The 17940-nt window shown below is 51.8% G+C and overlaps 2 protein-coding genes across 6 annotated transcripts in view; one reads left to right on the forward strand and one right to left on the reverse strand.

The window, feature by feature from the left end:
• The window catches only part of OLFML2A (olfactomedin like 2A), a 30996-nt gene extending 22104 nt beyond the window's left edge, over positions 1 to 8892 (reverse strand). Inside the window, exon 1 of the mRNA XM_025475117.3 lies at positions 8760 to 8892. The gene's annotated coding sequence lies outside the window, so the exon portion shown is untranslated. The remainder of the gene's footprint in view (positions 1 to 8759) is intronic.
• Positions 8893 to 14681: 5789 nt separating this feature from the next.
• Positions 14682 to 17940, forward strand: part of NR6A1 (nuclear receptor subfamily 6 group A member 1) — a 222293-nt gene continuing 219034 nt past the window's right edge. For all 5 annotated transcript variants that reach the window (XR_007413294.1, XM_049115048.1, XM_049115049.1 and 2 more), the window contains exon 1: positions 14682 to 14989. Coding sequence is in view for 4 of the 5 variants with exons in the window: in XM_049115048.1 (XP_048971005.1) it covers positions 14890 to 14989 (100 nt within the window). In the remaining variant the exon portion in view is untranslated. The remainder of the gene's footprint in view (positions 14990 to 17940) is intronic.

The following is a 17940-nucleotide window of genomic DNA, read 5'->3' on the forward strand; positions in this document are numbered from 1 at the left end:
AGAGAGAGAGAGAGGCAGAGACACAGGAGGAGGGAGAAGCAGGCTCCATGCACCGGGAGCCCGATGTGGGATTTGATCTCAGGTCTCCAGGATCATGCCCCTGGGCCAAAGGCAGGCGCCAAACCGCTGCGCCACCCAGAAATCCCGGATCCCAACTTTTGAACTAAGATCTGTGAGTACCACGTGGAGTGGGAAGCCTACTTAGAAAAAAAATCGGGCAGCCCGAGTGGCTCAGCGGTTTAGCGCCACCTTTGGCCCAGGGCGTGATCCTGGAGACCCAGGATCAAGTCTCACGTCGGGCTCCCTGCATGAAGCCTGCTTCTCCCTCTGCCTGTGTCTCTGTCTCTGTCTCTCTCTCTCTCTGTGTGTGTGTGTGTCATAAATAAATAAATAAATAAATAAATAAATAAATAAATAAATAAAATAAAAGAAAGCTTAAAAAAAATCTTAGGGGTGCCTGGGTGGCTCAGTGGGTTGAGCGTCCTGCTTTCAGCTCAGGTCATGATCCCAGGGTCCTGGGATGAAGCCCTGCAATGGGATTCCCTGCTCAGCGGGAAGTCTGCTTCTCTCTCTCTCTCTATCACCTGACCCTGCTCGTGTTCACTCTCTCTTTGTCAAATAAATAAATAAAATCTTTTTAAAAATCATAAAAAACACAACCAGGGAATTACCAATTACCATAGGACCTAATAGTTCTACCTAGAAGTGAAGACAGGTATTCAAAGACTTGTACGTGAATATTCAAAGGAGAATAATTCACAGTAGTCACAGGTGGAACCAACCCAAATGTCCATCAACTGATCGATAAACAGAGGTGGTGTATCCCTACAATGGAATATTACTGAGTCACGAAAAAGAACAGAGTACTGACACATGCTACAACACAAATGAACCTTGACAACATGACACTGAGTGACAGAAGCCAGAGACAATGGGATCCCTGGGTGGCACAGCGGTTTGGCGCCTGCCTTTGGCCCAGGGCGCGATCCTGGAGACCCGGGATCGGATCCCACGTCAGGCTCCTGGTGCATGGAGCCTGCTTCTCCCTCTGCCTGTGTCTCTGCCTCTCTCAGTCTCTCCCTATCTCTCTGTGTGACTATCATAAATAAATAAAAATTAAAAAAAAAGAAGCCAGAGACAAAAGGCCACATGTTTAAAAAAAAAAAAGGCCACATGTTATATGACTCCATTTATTCATATCCAGAATAGGCAAATCCACAGACAGAAAGCAGATTCGTGGTTGCCAGGACTTGGGAGGGGGAAAATGGGGAGTGACTGCTTCATGGGCATGGGGTTTCCTTTTGGAGTGATGAAAATGTTCTGGAACTAAGTAATGGTAATGGTTGCACACATGGTGAATGTACTAAGTGCCACTGGATTGTGCACTTCAACACGGTTAAAACGGTAAACGTTATGTGTAGTTTATCATGATAGTAAAAGATATGAATGAAGACCTTTCATTTGGCATCTATTACATCCCAGTTTTCATATGCATCACACCCTTTAATAATACCTGTGTATGCAGGGGCCTAGTTACCTCCAAAGTCCTTACCCTGGCCTTCACAGCGTATGTGAGCTGAGTGCCTCCCCCAAATCCTTCTCATGCCACCCTTTCCTTCCTTTGGGTCACTCCACTCCAGCCTCAGGACCTTTGCAGATGTGGTACCCTTATTCTGAAACCCTTAACCCCCTGATATTCTCTTGGCTCATCCCCTCATGTTACTCACACAGCACCTCCTCTGAGAAGCCTTTCTAGACTACTCCCTTCCCCTTACTCTTTGTCCCCTTATCTGGTGGCTTTGCTTTTCCTTATTATATCTATTATTATCTGAGTTTTTTAAAAAAGATTTTACTTATTTATTCATGAGAGACACATAGGGAGAGGCAGAGACATTGTCAGAGGAGAAGCAGGCTCAAAAAAAAAAAAAAAAAAAAGGAGAAGCAGGCTCCCTGCAGGGAGCCCGATGTGGGACTCGATCCCAGGACCCCGGGATCATGACCTGAGCTGAAGGCAGATGCTCAACCACGGAGCCACCCAGGTGTCTGCCATCTGAAGTATTATATCTGTGTTTGCTTATTTTTCCCTTATTCTACTGAAGGAACCATTGGCGACAGGGACTTTGTCTAGTTCTCTCCTGTACCACAGAATGGTGCCTGCCTGGCCCATAATAGTTGCCCTGAAAATATATGTTGGATCAATGAGCCTGCATTTTGCAGACATGCTAGAGCACAGGGCTAAGAGCATGGCGTCTGCGGCCTGAGCGAGTAGCTGTGAGATGGTAGTGCCACTCCCCTAGCTGGCTCAGCCAGCCCATCCTGGGCTCCAGGCTCTGGGGATACAGCTCTTCATGGCTCAAGCAACAAACACCCAGGCCTCACGGGTACTCAGCTTGCACTGGAGCCAGAGGAATTCAGGTGAATTCATGGCTCCGTCAGGCTTTCTGCCAATCCCAGTGCCCTGGAGTGTCCCAGGATCCTCTGGGGAAGGGGCCATAGGTACTCCATTTCTGTTCTGAGCTGTCAGACACCTGTTTGAGCCTCTTGCCTCTGTTGGATCCTGGGTGACAGCTGGAAGTACAGAAGAAATAGATTGAGGTACATTCTTTTTTTTTAAAAAAATATTTTATTTATCTATTCATGAGAGACACAGAGAGAGGAGAGGCAGAGCTACAGGCAGAGGGAGAAGCAGGCTCCACGCAGGGAATCCGAGGTTGAGGTACATCCTTGAGCAGATCTGCTATGGGAGAAGCCAGCAGAGTGGACTCTGAGAGCACAGAGGAAGACACCCATACAAACTTCTCTGGGAGGGCACCCTTGGGGGACGTCTCTAAGAAGAAGGACATTCCAGAGAGGGCAAATCAGATAAGTAAAGATTAAAAGGGGGCAGCCTGGGTGGCTCAGTGGTTTAGCGCCACCTTCAGCCAGGGCCTGATCCTGGAGACCCAGGATCGAGTCTCACATCGGGCTCCCTGCATGGAGCTTGCTTCTCCCTCTCCCTCTGCCTGTGTCTCTGCCTCTCTCTCTCTCTCTCTCTGTGTCTCATGAATAAATAAATCTTAAAAAAAAAAAAAGATGAAAAGGGGCATGACACTTGGGGGCCTGGAAGAGGTTTGCTCTGGCTGGTGCTTGCGGGGACCCTAGGGTGGCAGGAGGTTAGGCTAGGGGTGGCAGAGACCAGCTCATGGAGAACACTGACAGCTGGCTGAGGATCTTGGCTTCTTCCTGAAAACACTGGGGAGTCATGGAAGGGCTTTAAGCAGGTGAGAGCCAGGCTCAGAGCTGCATTACTGGAAGCTCACTTGGGCTGCTTCGTGGATAGATGGTGGATGGAGGAGGCAAGCCTGGGGCACAGAGTGCTGGAGGAGACACCTACTGAGAACTCACAATGTGCTTGGGAAGCATGGGGCAGTGGTTAGGCTCACGGCCATGGGCCACCTACAGCTATGTGTCTTGAGCAGATTACTTACTCTGTGCCTCAGTTTCTTCATCTATAAAAGGAGGCTACCACTAGTGTCTACCCAACAAAGGACTGTGTGAGGAATGAGAGACAGGATACCAGGAATACGCTCGGTCCAGTGCCAGGAGTCCACAGCATAGTGTGTATATTGTAGCTGTTATTATTACTAACAATGTTCCTGAAAGGGGGTTGTTTATGGGCTCGTTTCTCCATGTGGATGAAGTGGTAGATACTCTTAGCAGTGTCCTACAGACAAGACCACTGAGCCTTGGAGCCATCAGATGACTTGTTTGAGGGGATTAGAGCCCAGTGTGGGTAGACTTCCATTCTCCTGGGGGATGAAGAAGGTGGAGAAGGAGGAAGCTATGGGTGGAAGCTTTGTCCTGGGCCCTCTGTGGGTGGGGTATACGCTGACACTACAGGGTGATTCTCTCCTGCCTGTGACTGCTGACAGCAAGGCTAGGGGTCCCACATATTCCTTAGATGTTGGGGCCAATGCCTCATGCCTGCCTTCTCTTTGAGACTCCTGGACCCTCTTTCCAGTTCTGACGTGGACCTCTTGTCACCGCTCCCCCAGCAGGCAGATATGGTTGTGCTCTGTGTGGCTGGGTCACAGAGGCCTCCTCCTGGGGACCCATTGATCATCCTAGCGTCCACCCTCACCAGCAGCAGCCTCCATATCAGCCTGCAACATTCTTTCTGTCCTCAGATGAGGTGCTATGTCCGAAGAGAGGGCAGCCAAGGCCCTGACACTGGCCAGGAGCTAGAAGAGGGCCTCTGTTCCCAGCCCAAGCTGCCAGGATCCCATGCAAGGCCCTTCCTCTGGTGATTACTAGAGCCTCTGGTGCCTGACTGGAGGCAGCAAAGCACTGTGATGTGGATCCAGGCCCAGACTCAAACCCCAGCAGCTCCCTTCCCCTGCACGGCTTTGACACTTCTGAGTCTCTGCATCCTCCTCTGTAAAATGGGGAGGATGTTTGCCTCATAAGCTTGTCCTGAGGCTGAAATGAGTCAGTACATGCAGAGCACCTGGCACCAAACCTGGCACAAAGTAACTGCCATCTGAGTGGCCGCCAAAACCCCTCCCTCATGTCAGCATGTCATTTTCTATCTCTCCTTCCTCTCATCACAATGCCATCTTAAAGAGGAGAAGTCTGAGCATCTGAGAAGATTAGAGGTTTGCCTAGGGTCACTATGAACGGCTTGACTCCAAAAATTTGGTTTACTTGCTGCTCCTTCCATGACTCCCCATCATTAGCAGTGAGGGCTTCTCCAACAACTGAAGTGTGATGAAGAAGAGGGCCTTGGGTTGGGTCACAGGGGACAGTATAGGGCCTGGGGCTCCCACTGGGCCTGGCCTACCCTGCCCTGGGCATAAGGGCTGGAGCTGTTGGGAAGCAGGAAAGTCCCTGCCTTAGCGCCCCCACCTCTCTCTACAGCCTCACTTAGCACACACTTCTGTCAAAGACCCCAGAAGGGCAGGTGGTTCGAGCTTAAAAACATCTCTAGGTATTTGCAAGGAAATCCTACAATGAGATGGCAGGAGGGCATACTTCAGATTTTTCTGAAGAGAGATGGATAAAGCTGGCCACAGTGGGAAGAGGGGGGCTCAAGTAGTGAAATATTCTAGAAATGAGCAGATTCAAATTGTGTCACTCTGAGGTGGAGTCTTCCCTCTTCTCTCGTGGTCTACCCAGACTTACTAAGAGCCAGTTTCCATATCTTCCTGCAGGCAAAGACCTCTCCTAGAGCCCACTGCCAGCTGGACACCTCCTTGGATGGCACAGGACCCCTAAACTTAAGCCATCCAAAACTGGAACCAGCATCTTTTCTCAACTGATGTCCATCTACCCTCCCACCCAACCCAGATCTCTGAGCCTTCTTTTTACACTGGAAAAACCCTTAGTCATGTTCTTCCATTTCTTTATCCTAAATATCCCCCATCTCTATCTCTGGCTCTCCATTTCATGACCACAGCTTGAGTTCAGACCACATTAACTGCTTCTAGGGAGACAGGAGTCACCTCTCTGCCAGTTTAACCTCTCAAAAGCTCCTCTTTGGTGATCTGTTACTTTCTTGCTCCATGGCTCCCTGTAACTCCATGAGTTCTCAACTGGGGGATGTACCTTGGAATGACCTGGAATGCACGTGGAAAATGCAGGTACCCTGGCCTTAACCCACACTTCTTAACTCGCACTCTCTGGTTTACACAGGCTATCTGGATGCCCACTGAAAGCTGAGATTCCAGGTTTCTCCAAACTCCTCCATTTGACTCTTTTGACCTTCAGTGTTCAAGCCTGTCAAATGGAAGGGGTGGGCGGGGGGTGGGGGGGAAACCACTGAAGCCTCAGAGTGTTGGCAGCAGGGTTGTGTAAGATTCTGGATTTAAGTGCTGGGCATGGCGCTTGGCACAGAGGGTGTTTCTCAGTACTTTGTTCTGGGTGCCCCAGCCAACGGGAATGTTGAGGCAAGAATTTCCCTGTGGAGAGACCCTGCAGGGCCTGCCCAGGCCCTATGCTCTCTGTACAGAAGGAGGACTTCATCATTTGTATCCCCTGTCTGCCCTGAGCCTGTTTTCAATTATAGCTACAGGCGGAAACTCCCAGAGTGGAGGCGCAGCGACACCTAACCCCCAGGGCCAGCTTGGCCTAGAACATCTGATCCAGCCTACAATACCTCTGCCTGCCTGCTTCAGCCTCTCCACTCCCCTGGCCCAGTTCCCACAAGCCTTGGCCTTTCCTCTGTCCTTGGGCCCCTGGTCAGTGGCAGGGATGACCAAAGACCCCCTTCCCCCATCTGGATGCATGGAGGAAGTGAGGCACCAATGGGGAAACTGAAGTAGCAATAGGGAATTCTCAGCCATATTCCAAGGACATACAGCAGAAAGCAAGCTACCAGGTGCCATGCCTGGGATTCATGTAGTTACCTGTCTGTCCATCCCAAATTCCAAGCTGGGCAGTCCCTCAGAGGGGCCAAGGAATCTGTGAACCCCCTCTCCCATTCCCATTGCTGGACAAGCACTTCCCTAGATGAAAACTCCAAGTCCTGTTTAGGAGACCTTGCTATAAACACGAAGTTGAAACATACTGAGCGAGAAGCTGCCTGAGACCACAGAGTTCTGTGGTGAGTACTGGGGTTGAGTGCCCCTTTACCCGTGAAAGTATGGGGCAAGAGGGGGGATTGGACCTCCCAGGAGTAGGAAGCCTGAGGAAAGGGCCAACGTAACCCTTTAGGGCCCTAGATAAGATAGACTACAAGTCCCAGCCCTTGTAGGGCTCTCCCCCTCCCCCACCCCCAAATTGGACAGGCTTGGAGAGGAAGGATGGTTATGGGGGAGGGAGAGGGTGATTATGAAAACAGCTCTCCCTGTAGAGCCAGCAGGAGACCGGCTGTGCTGAGGAATGCAGAGTAAATTCACCCATCACTTGATTTTTATTTTTCCCAGCTGGCTGAAGTGGTGTGGGGTGGGAGGTGTCTGAAGGAGAGCTGTGCTGTGTCCCCCAGCTGCTCCATCCTCCAGACTCTAGGGTATGCCTCCCTACCCCACCAGCTCAAGCTTGCCCTGGGACAACTAAATACACACACACACACACACACACACACCCCCTAGCAAGTGTTTGGCTGACTCACTACATAAACAGGGTATTCGGTTTTCTTTGTCTTTGCTTTGTTTTGAGTGCTAGCCCTCCCCCACAGGCTCTACAGCCCTCTGCATGGCTCAGAGGATGCCCAGGACCAAAGAGTACTCCCAGCCAGAGAAATGGGAGGGGCAAAGCATTGATCAGGTTATGTGGGGTTTTTTGCTCACTCTTCCCCAACCTGAGCTAGGTCAAGGAATCCAAGAAGGTCCTGCACAGAAAGGAAGTTGGCAGACATTTTCAGATGGGGTGACGCCAAGAGGCAGGTAGTGACTTGCCCAAGGTCACACAACCAAAGAACAACAAAGGGCCAGAACCCAAGTTTTTTGAACCACAAGCTAGTGACTTCTCTATACACCCTATTTCCCACATCTGTAAAATAGGAATGATACTCATTCCCTTCTTGTCTATGGAGCACATGGTCAGGACTGCAGCTCGCCTGCAGCTCATACCCAGAGCTGGATCTTCAGGATGTGGGTCTGTGGGTGCCCAGTGCTCACATACTTACCATGTGGCTAGTGACTTCTGCCCTTTACCTTGCCTGCAGACAGTGCAGCCTCACCTTCTACCCAGGTAAGAGGCGGGAGAGACATCAAGAAAAGCCACTCTTTTGCTCCTATGCTCCACAAGCAGGGTTCTACCTTATTCCTGCCCCTCATTCATTCCCAGTCCCCTTCTCGTCCTTACTGGGTCATTTCCAGAACACCCTCAAAGGGTCCCTTCTCTGACCAGCTATTTTGGGTTCCCCTAGTAAGATTTCATACCTACAGCATGATTTATTGGGCACTGACTAGGTACCAGGTGTGGTGCTAAACATTTTCCAGGCATTACCTAGGTAAAGATCACCAACTGCAGGAAGTGGGAACTATTATTATTCCCATATTTACAAATGAGTAAAGGGAGACTATTACATATTTACAAATGAGTAAAGGGAGAGATAAAGGCCCAAGGTCACCCAGCTGAGAGGTAGAGTGGAGATCTGAATTCAGGGCTGCTTGACACCGGAGCAGATCCTTTTAGCTGCAACTGAGAAGAGCTCAGGTCCCTTCTGGAAACGCAGTGACCTCCAGAGGGTGCATGAGATCCCTGGCAGGACTACCAGAGGCCAGGCGAGTGGTCAGCGCACTAGGTTTATTGGGTGGGAACTCTGGGTCCTCAGCATGGCCCGAAAGCCTTGGCTTAGGGTCTGTTGCAAACCTGGGAGTCCATGGGTAGCAGTTACCCAGGGGTCTGCCCCATATGGGGCAGCGTCCCATGGAAGCTTTGAGCCAGATTTCCACACTGCCCCTGCCCAGCGCTCCAGGGAATCGCTTCCCTAGGGTAGGGGCTGCATCTCTTGTCTGCATCCCCTCCAAACTCCCAGGGTCCCGACTTCCTGGCCCTGGGACTCAGTGCTGATCTCCTCTCTGCACTGGCCTAGGTCCCAGAGCCTTCCTGAGACCACAGTCCCAAGTGCCCCTAGCGTCTCCATTGCTCCTTCCACCACGCGCTCCTCTCCCTGCGTGGTGGCCTCGAGTGGCTTCTGTGCTGAGCCCGTCGGGTCTCCCCTCTCCCGCTCCTCGGCTCCTGGCCCCACACCCTACGGGGTCCGCACCCCCGCCACAGCGCCCCCTCGCGCCCGGCTCCCCGCGGCGCTGAGCCCGGGTGGGAGAGCCGCGCCGTACCTTACTGTCAGCGCGCACCCGGCCGGCGCGCGGCGGCAGCAGCAGCAGCAGCAGCACTGGCGGCAGCAGCAGCAGCAGCAGGGGCCGGGGCCGGGGCCGGGGCCGGGGCCGGGGCGGGAGCGCGGCCACGGCCATGGCGGGATGCGCACGGTGGGCACACGCACAGCTGAGCGCGGAGGCCGGGCGGCGCGGGCAGCACTGCGAGCTCGGCGCGGCAGCCTGCAGAGCCCGCGCGGCGCGCCCCCCGCCCGGCGCCCCCTCCCGCGCGGCCGGGGGCGGAGCCAGGCTGGAGGGGGCCTCCCGCCATTGGGCGGCTCCCCGAAGGGCATCCCTGCGAGGACACCGAAAAGGGTCTTGTTCCGACCCAGAGTCCGGTTCTAGGAGAGGTGCGTCCTTGGGCGTGTCCCTTCGCCTCTTTGAGCCTCAGTTTCCTCACCTGGAAAGTGGGGGAAATAGTGCTTTCCTTTTGGAATGGTTGTGAAGTTCAGACGAGTGACGTTTCCAGGGCCTGCGAGCCCTTGAGCTCTCCCAACAGCCAGACCCCGCCGGCTCTGCTTCCCTGACGGCTCAGACCCCCCTCTCGCGCTTGTTTCTTTTCCTCTTCCCTCCAAAATTCCTCCCGTCGCCTCCCGGCTAAACTCCAGTAGCTCCTGCCGTTCAAACTCCCGCCTCCCATCCTCAGGAGGGAGCGCTTCATTTCTTCTGTTCCCAGGCAGAAAAATTTTGAAAAGAAGCCGCCTCCGGTCGTCACTCAGGTTCCCTGCCCATCCCCTCGCTCCAGGACCGTCTCGCTTGGGAGGTGGCTTGTTGAGGTCCTTTGTTGAGGTCCTCGGGAGCTCCTGCAACCACACCCAAGGCGGCACCTCTTTACTCTTCCAGAATCAACAGCTCTTGTTCATGCCTCCTTCTCAAACCCTCTCCTCTCTTGGTTTCCCCGTGTTACCTTTTGCTGGGCTCCTTCGCAGTCACTTTGCAGGTCCTTCTACCTCTGCACCCCAGGGTGCCAGCTGGCCTTCTCTGACCTCTCAGCACTGACTCTGTAGGTGACCATCCCCTGATCCCATGACAGTTCCCACCCGTGTCTGTTTACCTGCCCTTGTAAACTTCAACTGCTCAAAAAAAGAACCTTCAATTGTGCCCCAGATGCTCTACGTTACTGCTACTCTCAAGCACATCCCCCCTAATGCATATTCCTTCCCCTGTTCATTTTCTTCTTAGAATTTATCACTCTATGAAACTTTCTGGTATGTGTGTTTCCTTGTGTCTTTTATGCCTTCCCTTGTGGGAGAGATGTAAGTCAACAGTGCACATCCCTCGTGCATGAAAATGCTAGCTGAGTAGTCTTGAAGTGTGGTTCCAGGACCAGCAGCCTCAGCACCTCAGCACCACCTGGAAACTTAGAAATGCAAATTCTTAGGCTCTACCCCAGATCTCAGGAAGCAGAAACTCTAGGGGATGGGGCCCAGAAATCTGTGTGTGTGTTTTTTTAAGATTTTATTTATTTATTCATAGAGAGAGAGAGAGAGAGAGAGAGAGAGGCAGAGACACAGGCAGAGGGAGAAGCAGGCATCATACAGAGAGCTTGATGTGGGACTTGATCCAGGGTCTCCAGGATCACACCCTGGGCTGCAGGCGGCGCTAAACCGCTGCGCCACCGCGGCTGCCCAGAAATCTGTGCTTTAACAAGCCCTCCAAAGGATTTATAGTTTGAGAACTACTACCCTAGCACAATGTCTGGTACCCTCTAACTCTGAGCTGCATTAACAAGTCATGTGCAGCAGGTGTTCAGTACAAATTAGCTTCTTTCATGACTAGAAATCTGGGGACATGTCAAAACCAGGGCTGGGTTAGTATAAAAAAATAAATATGGGGTGTGTGTATGCTTTTTTAAAAAAAGATTTTATTTATTTGAGAGAGAGAGCGCACTCAAGCATGAGTAGGGGGAGGGGCAGAGGAAGAAGCATATTCCCTGCTGAGCCAGAAGCCAGAGGATGCAGGGCTTGATCCTAAGACCCTGGGATCCTGACCTGAGTAGAAGGCAGAAACTTAACCAACTGAGCCACCCAGGTACCCCTGGTGTGTGTTCTTATGTGCATAGAATACCTGTGAATGGACACACAATAAACCAGTATGGTGGTTACTGCTCAGAAGGGAAGAAACTGTTAGGAAACAGAGTAAGGAGAAAGCTTTACTTTTCATTGAATACTTTTTTTTGCATTGGGAATTTTGTAATGTGTGTCCTGTCTATTCAAATAATAGACAAAAAGGACTTACACAGAACTTCACAGAGGTTCCGTTTCCCAGACCTTTGTCCTCATGCAGCCTGGCTCTGACTCTCTGGCTGGGATCTGGAATTTCTTCCACAGAAGAAATTGCCCCAGACTCTGCCCTGTGCTGGCTGTTCCACAACATGGCCCCATCATCTCTGCTTTCTTCCTTTTCACCCTTCTCTCCAACTCCTCTTTCCCTCAGCAGGCACATCACAAATGGATTCTCTCAGTTCCCACTTGGCCTTGGGACCTTTGCATATGCTGTTCCTTCCTCCTGAAATTCTCTCTGCTGTCTTACTCACTCCTACTCATCCTTCCCATCTTATTTCAATGTTTCATATCCCAGAAAGCTTCCCCTCATCTTCACCCCCAACCAAAATGAACACACATCCCCCTATCACACATCCCCACAGCACAAGGAACTTCTAGGTGTGTTCTCACTCGCGGAACTTATGTGCACCCATGGGTTTGTGTGGTTATTTGATCTGATTAGTGTCTGTCTCCACCACCACTGGGCAAAGCCCTCACGATGGGGCTCAAACCTGCTTTGTTCTTAACTGTACCCCTGTTTTGTTCTGTTCCTCTGTCTGCCTGTGGCCTCAGGACTACTCCCCTGAAGATCCCTCCTCATCCTTAAATATTTTCCTCCTTTCCAGCACTTCTGTCAGGAGTCCTGCCCACGATGAGAATCTTTTCCATTTGTCTTTCTGAGCCTGTTTCCTCATTTGTAAACCGGGGGAAAGTACTGACTTCTCAGGATTGTTAGAGTGTGGGGGACACTATAGGGAAAAGGTCCCATAGTAGTTGCCGGACACATGGTAGGTGCCTACCTCATAGGACTCTGTATGTTTAGGACAGTGGCTGGGGTCTCAGTACATTGTCATTTCCCTCACTTTTCTCAGTTTCATGGTAGTTAACGCTTCCCAAGGAGCATTTTCAGAGAGGTGAATGGGAATTAGGATAGCTCTTTAATATCCCATTTATCAGGCCAAGCCTTATATTAATGGCTTTGCATGCATGATGTTAATTCTCATAAAGATCCTGTGAAATAGCCACTATCATTATTTTCCCTTCCTCCCCTTAGAAACCAGGACATTGAGGCTTAGAAGTAACACTTAGCCCAAGGTCACAGTTACTAAGTAGAAAAGTCTGATTTGTTTTATTCATCCTTTCACCCACTTAGCAATTATTTATTGTGTTCAGGCTCTGTGCTCAGCACTGGGTTATAATGATGAGGGAGAGAATAAAGGGATTGGACTAGTCAGATCTAGAGAAGCTTTTTAGGAGGAAGTGGCAACAAAGCTGGAGTGAAGGAAGAGGATGAGTTGCTTCCAAGGGTTGAGTATTTGGCTGCATTTTTGGGCCTATCTCTGAAGGTCAACTTGGAATCTGTCCACCACTGAAACCTCAGGCTTTCAGGAGGTTTCTGCAGGGCCACTTAGCCTTTGAATGGATCTCCAGGGATGGGGACCTCACTACCTCCAGAGGTTCGTGATAGGAAGGGAAGTTCTGTAAGGCCTAGGAAAGCCACAATGTCCTGACACATTTTAGAACTCAGAGCTGAGGGTATGACCCAGAGGATCCATCTCTTCTGCCCTTCTCCCCCTCACACCACACTAAACTTCTCCCTTGCTCTTGGGCTGGGAAATGGTAGTAGGGAAGCAATTAGAGGGGATCTAGGTGTCCCCTCATGGGAAGTATTTAAAAAAGTGTCCCCGAGGACATATTTAAACAGGATCTTGAAAGATGAATGGGAGTTTGGGAGTGGGTTGGGTGAAACCAGCAGAGTTCCAGCTTGAAGGAGCCAAGGTTCAGGTACTGATGTCTGACACACTAGGTTTGGAATCCCCATTAGTGCTGGGTGACTTCATCAGTGTATCACGGAGACAATATTGGAGCTACCTCATAGAGCAGGTGTAAGATTTAGACAACACAGTGTTAACTTAAATCTCCCAGGAAATGGCCAGCACAGATGAAATATATGGTACAGATTAATCAATGTTGGTAAGAACAGCCACCTTCAAAGTGCAAGGAAGCTTTGCAAAATATCCTGTGTAGCAGGTGAGAAATGTGTGGAGTCAGACAAGGCAGGAGTGTAAATGCCAGGATAAGGATTTTTATTTATTTTTATTTTATTTTTGAAAAGGTTTTATTTATTTATTCATGACAGACACAGGGGGAGAGAGAGAGAGAGAGGCAGAGACACAGGCAGAGGGAGAAGCAGGCTCCATACAGGGAACCCGACGTGGGACTTGATTCTGGGTCTCCAGGATCGCGCCCTGGGCTCAAGGCGGCGCTAAACCACTGAGCCACCCGGGCTGCCCAGGATAAGGATTTTTTTAAAAATTAAGCAAGGAATGACAGATGAACCAATGGATTGCTAGGGCGGGATAGGGGGGTGGTGAGGAAAGGGCAGCCATGAGGGAACTGTGGCATGACTCCGCAGAGCAGAGGCGGGCAAAGCACCAGAGTTCTTGTTTTTGTCTTCAAGCAGGCCAGGTAGGGCTGAGTTAGACCTGGGGCGGCAGCCACGTTAAGTCCTTCCCCGAGAGGGTCGCCGAGGGCGGACACCCGGGCAAGCCCAGAAGCTGGTGGCTGCGCGCCACCTGGTGACTGCAGGAGGTACGGCTCAGCCGAGAGCAGGGGACCGCAAAACCCGGCACTTTGCTCTTGGGGAAACTGAGGCGGGGATGCCGGCGGGGGTGGGTGGGGCTTGTGATCTTCCATTTGAACCCTCGTCCCTATTCTAACCCCATTTTACAGATAGGGTAACCGAGGAGAAGGGAGGGCGAATAAGGCTGGGCAAGGAGCTTCTCACGCGGAAGGGTTCATGAGACTAACAGTCAAGCGCCAGTTTCTTTAAAGGCATCCATGGGGCAGCCCCGGTGGGCCCCGCGGTTTGGCGCCGCCTTCAGCCCAGGGTGCGATCCCGGAGACCCGGGATCGAGTCCCGCGTGGGGCTCTCTGCATCGAGCCTGCTTCTCCCTCTCCCTCTCTCTGTGTCCGTCAAGAATAAATAAACAAAATCTTAAAAAAAAAAAAAAAAAAGGCATCAATGGCCTGGAGCTTTGCCATTCCGTTGGGCAGGGGAAATGAAAGAGGAGGAAGAGAAACCGTAGTCTTTCCCGCCCACCCGGAGGTAAAAGGCTTTTAAGAGTACCCCGGGAAGCGGAGTTTTATAGATTCCATTTGCATACGAACGCGGTCACCTGGAGTCAAACCCCAGCCCTTTAATCTCTGGTCCAATTTGTCCCCAAGGCGCGGAGGAAGTCCCTCGTGAAGATCCCCAAACTCTGCCCCCTAAGCCCCGCCCACAGGGCTGGGCTTCACTGCACGTGCTCACCCGGCTCCTTCGCGATCCGCCCCTAGGAAAGACTCATTATCTAGGTGGGGGGGGGGATACGCGATTCGTAGGGAACTTTGATATTGGAAAAATCAAATAAAGAGAAGGCGCTGATTTGTCAGACTCTTTAAATTTCACCAGAAGTCTTTATCACGGCTTGTGACACTGGCAGGCCTTGGCCTTCGCTTCCTAGGGCTGCTTATCCTGTCGCTCACCCCTGCAGTTGGTGCGGTCCCGCGTGGCGAGCCTCGCCAGGCGCACTTCAATTCCCAGCGTGCCCCGCAGGCCCGTGCGTGGCAGCGGCGCGTGACGTCGGGGGAGGGAGCTGGCCAGTGCTGAGGGGGCGCGGCGCGGAGGGGCGCGGGGCCGGGCGGCTCGGGGCCCAGAGAGCGCCGCGGCCGGGAGCCCGCCGGCCCCTGACAGCCTCCTCCCCCCCGGCGGACGACGGCGACGATCAGGACGAGGGCGCCGGTCATGGCGGAGCAGCGAGCCGAGCGCGGGCCCTGAGCACCGCCGCATGGAGCGGGACGAACGGCCGCCTAGCGGAGGGGGAGGCGGCGGGGGCTCGGCGGGGTTCCTGGAGCCGCCCGCCGCGCTCCCTCCGCCGCCGCGCAACGGTGGGTGAGGGGCGTGCGGAGCCCGGGTCCGGGAGGGACCGACTGCCTGTCTCTTGCCCCGGGGGCTCCCCCAGTTCTCAGCCGACTCTCCGGGAAGCCGTGGCGGCTCTGGGTCTCCTCAGCGTGGACCTTCACCCCGGTTCCCTCAGCGCGGACCCTCTCCTACATGTGGACCCTCCCCCCTCCTCCCCGGTCCCCCTCAGCACGGACCCTCCCCCTGCCCGGTTCCTTCCACCCGAACCTTCGTTTCCTCCTCCCCCCGTGTCCCCTCAGTGCTGGCCTCCCCTCCCCCCGTCCCCTGTGCGCGAATCTTCCTCCCTCCCCCCAGGTCCCCTCAGCGCCGAGCCCTCCCCTTCCTCTGGGTCCCCTCAGCGCGGACCCTTCCCGCCGCCCCCCTCCCCGCGTCCCGTCCGGTCCCGTCAGTGGGGGCTTCTCCTCCTCGGTCCCGTGTGCTCACAGCCTCCCCCCTTCTCCTCTCGGAGGGTCCCTTCGGCGCTCTCCCCTCCCCCCGGCACCTCGGCGCCTTCCCACGCGGGTGCTCCCTCCCCCTGCGGACGCCACACCCTCGTCCCGTCGGTCTCTGTGCCCTCACCTTTCTGCAGCTCCTTTCCTGCTCCTCTCTAGTCCCGCGCCTCCCATGCCCCCCCGCCCCCGCCCCCGCCCCCGCAGGCACCGCGAGCCTCCACCTCAGTCCCGACCCCTAGTTGGTTAGCTCCCGGCTTAACGCCTCCTTGTCGGACTTCTCGGTGGCTGCTTCACACCCCGTTCCTCTGCTCCCGCCTCCGCCGGTGCTCAGACCCCCTTCTCTGCTGGCTCACATCTCTGGCCCGACCGGGCCCCCGGGACACCTGCCTGTGTCCTTTCTCCCTCCGGCCCGTACCGGTCCGTGCCCGCCCGAGCTCAGCTCTCCCCTTCCCTTTCCCGGACCCCGGCGCAGAGAATTCCTCACCTGGCCGGGCCCTTCCTCTCCCAGTCTCCCCCTTCCCCCACGTCCGGCCAAGTCCTCGGGTTCCTCCGGGCGAACTCGCCCTCCCCCCCCCCCCACCCCCACCCCCCTCCGGCTCCCTCCCTCTGCGGAGTGTTTTATTTGTATCTGTTTGATATTTTCCTCCTCGGTGTTTGCCGCGGAATGTTTTTATTGGTAACGTGTAAGGAGCTTTTGTGAGGTCGTAAAAGGTGAACTTTTGAACTTGGAAAGCGCCCTGGAGCAATTAGCGCAGGCGATAGCCCCGGGAGGCCTGCATTACAAAGGGTGCTCGCACCGGCAGGCAAACGCTCCGGCTGCAAACCCGATTTATTTATTTATTTGCCCTGCCTTCCACCTTTCACATCTCATTTCCGAATAAAGGGCAGGCTCTCGGAGATCCGCGCCTCCTCCCCTCTCTGCGCCATAAACTCGCAATTCTCTGAAAGATCTAGGACGGAACAGTGTCTAACAAGTAACAGATTTCAAATTGAATGCAAACACCCAGGACAGTTAGGAGGCACTAAAAATTAATTGCTTCAGCAAGAAGTTTCTCAATCAGGACAGTGATCTGGCAGGTGTGAGGAAAATAACCTGAAAATAGGTCATTTAGGCGCTCAGTTGTTGAATGAATGAAGAGTTACAGAAGGGGAGAGAGAGATCTGGGGTAAATCTGCGCCTCCTTGTACTTACAAACTCATCAGACATTTACTGTTAATTCAGTAGATCCGGTATTTTTACCAGTTAGGGGAAAAGTCTGTTTAGAAGAGAGCCTGGTTAACTTCACTTGATGTTGCTGACCAAATAGTGGTATGTTTTAAAAGCTCTTGTCCTTTTTTAAGATGTATGTGCTGTGTGGTATCTAGGTGGCTGGCAGTCCCGTGGGATGTCTTTGGAGAATAATTTCTGAATGTGAACATGTTTGAGATCAATAAAATTCCCGTGTCACAAAGGAGGAGGCTGGAATCCATTGAGGGTAGAAGACAGTGTCATAGGAACAAAGGATTTCTTTAATGCTTTTGACTTTTAAAGCTTATTAAGTAAAGATTTGTTTTGATATTGATGTATGAACGTTGTAAATCCTGATCCAATATTTACGCTGATTTTTTTTTTACCCAACCTGTATCTATTTTATAGACCATATTAAGTACATATATTTTCATAATGTCTTTCTACATGTGTGTACTTCCTGTAGCACCTGTGCATAACCTGTAGATGATCGATTTTACTGCAGACATTTACTTTCAATTCTACTTGAGAATGTTGTAAGGGAAGCCTAGGAACTGCATTTGCTATTAATTATTCATTAGTACATTTTAAAGAACTCAATGGTAATTTTAACTCTTAATCAAATTTCCCATTCATAGTCTCATTTCCTCAATTGGTCAAAACCATTTAAAAGAATGTTATCGAACATTCCATTTAGGCCAAGGTGGCGTTAATATTTTACATCAGTCCATTTTAGTGCAACAAATATTTCCTTTTTGCTGAAAACACAGTGGGACTTTGGGCAGTTTGATGGGCTTAAAAGAAAATACAGGAAACATTAGACTGTTGTGGGATGTCTTATTTTTTCAGTATAAAAACGAGTATTGTATACTACTGTTTTACGATTTATCACAGAAGAATTACCAAAATAGAAAAAGTTAAAAGAAAGTTTACCTTTGGAATGGTGGGGACTTCCCCCCCACCTTTTATACTTAGTAATATTTTTCTCCAAAAGTAAATGAGACTGCTTAAGTTCTAAGCAGAGAAAATGAATTCTCCTGACTTTTTATCCAAGGACTGATACCCATTTTGTATGAAATATTTGCAATAGATAGCTATCTAGATATAGGAAGTCTTTTAGTTTGTGTCATGATGAAATTAACTGGAGGTGGAATTTTAGAAATGTTTTCCTGCCAGAAACGCCCTTGATGCCGAATTTACGGTCTTGTAGATGTTTTTAGTTGCTAGTAGTTGTTTTTGATGCACCATAACTCTTTCA

Source organism: Canis lupus, chromosome 9 (assembly GCF_003254725.2).
Source record: "Canis lupus dingo isolate Sandy chromosome 9, ASM325472v2, whole genome shotgun sequence".
NCBI classification, from domain to species: domain Eukaryota; kingdom Metazoa; phylum Chordata; class Mammalia; order Carnivora; family Canidae; genus Canis; species Canis lupus.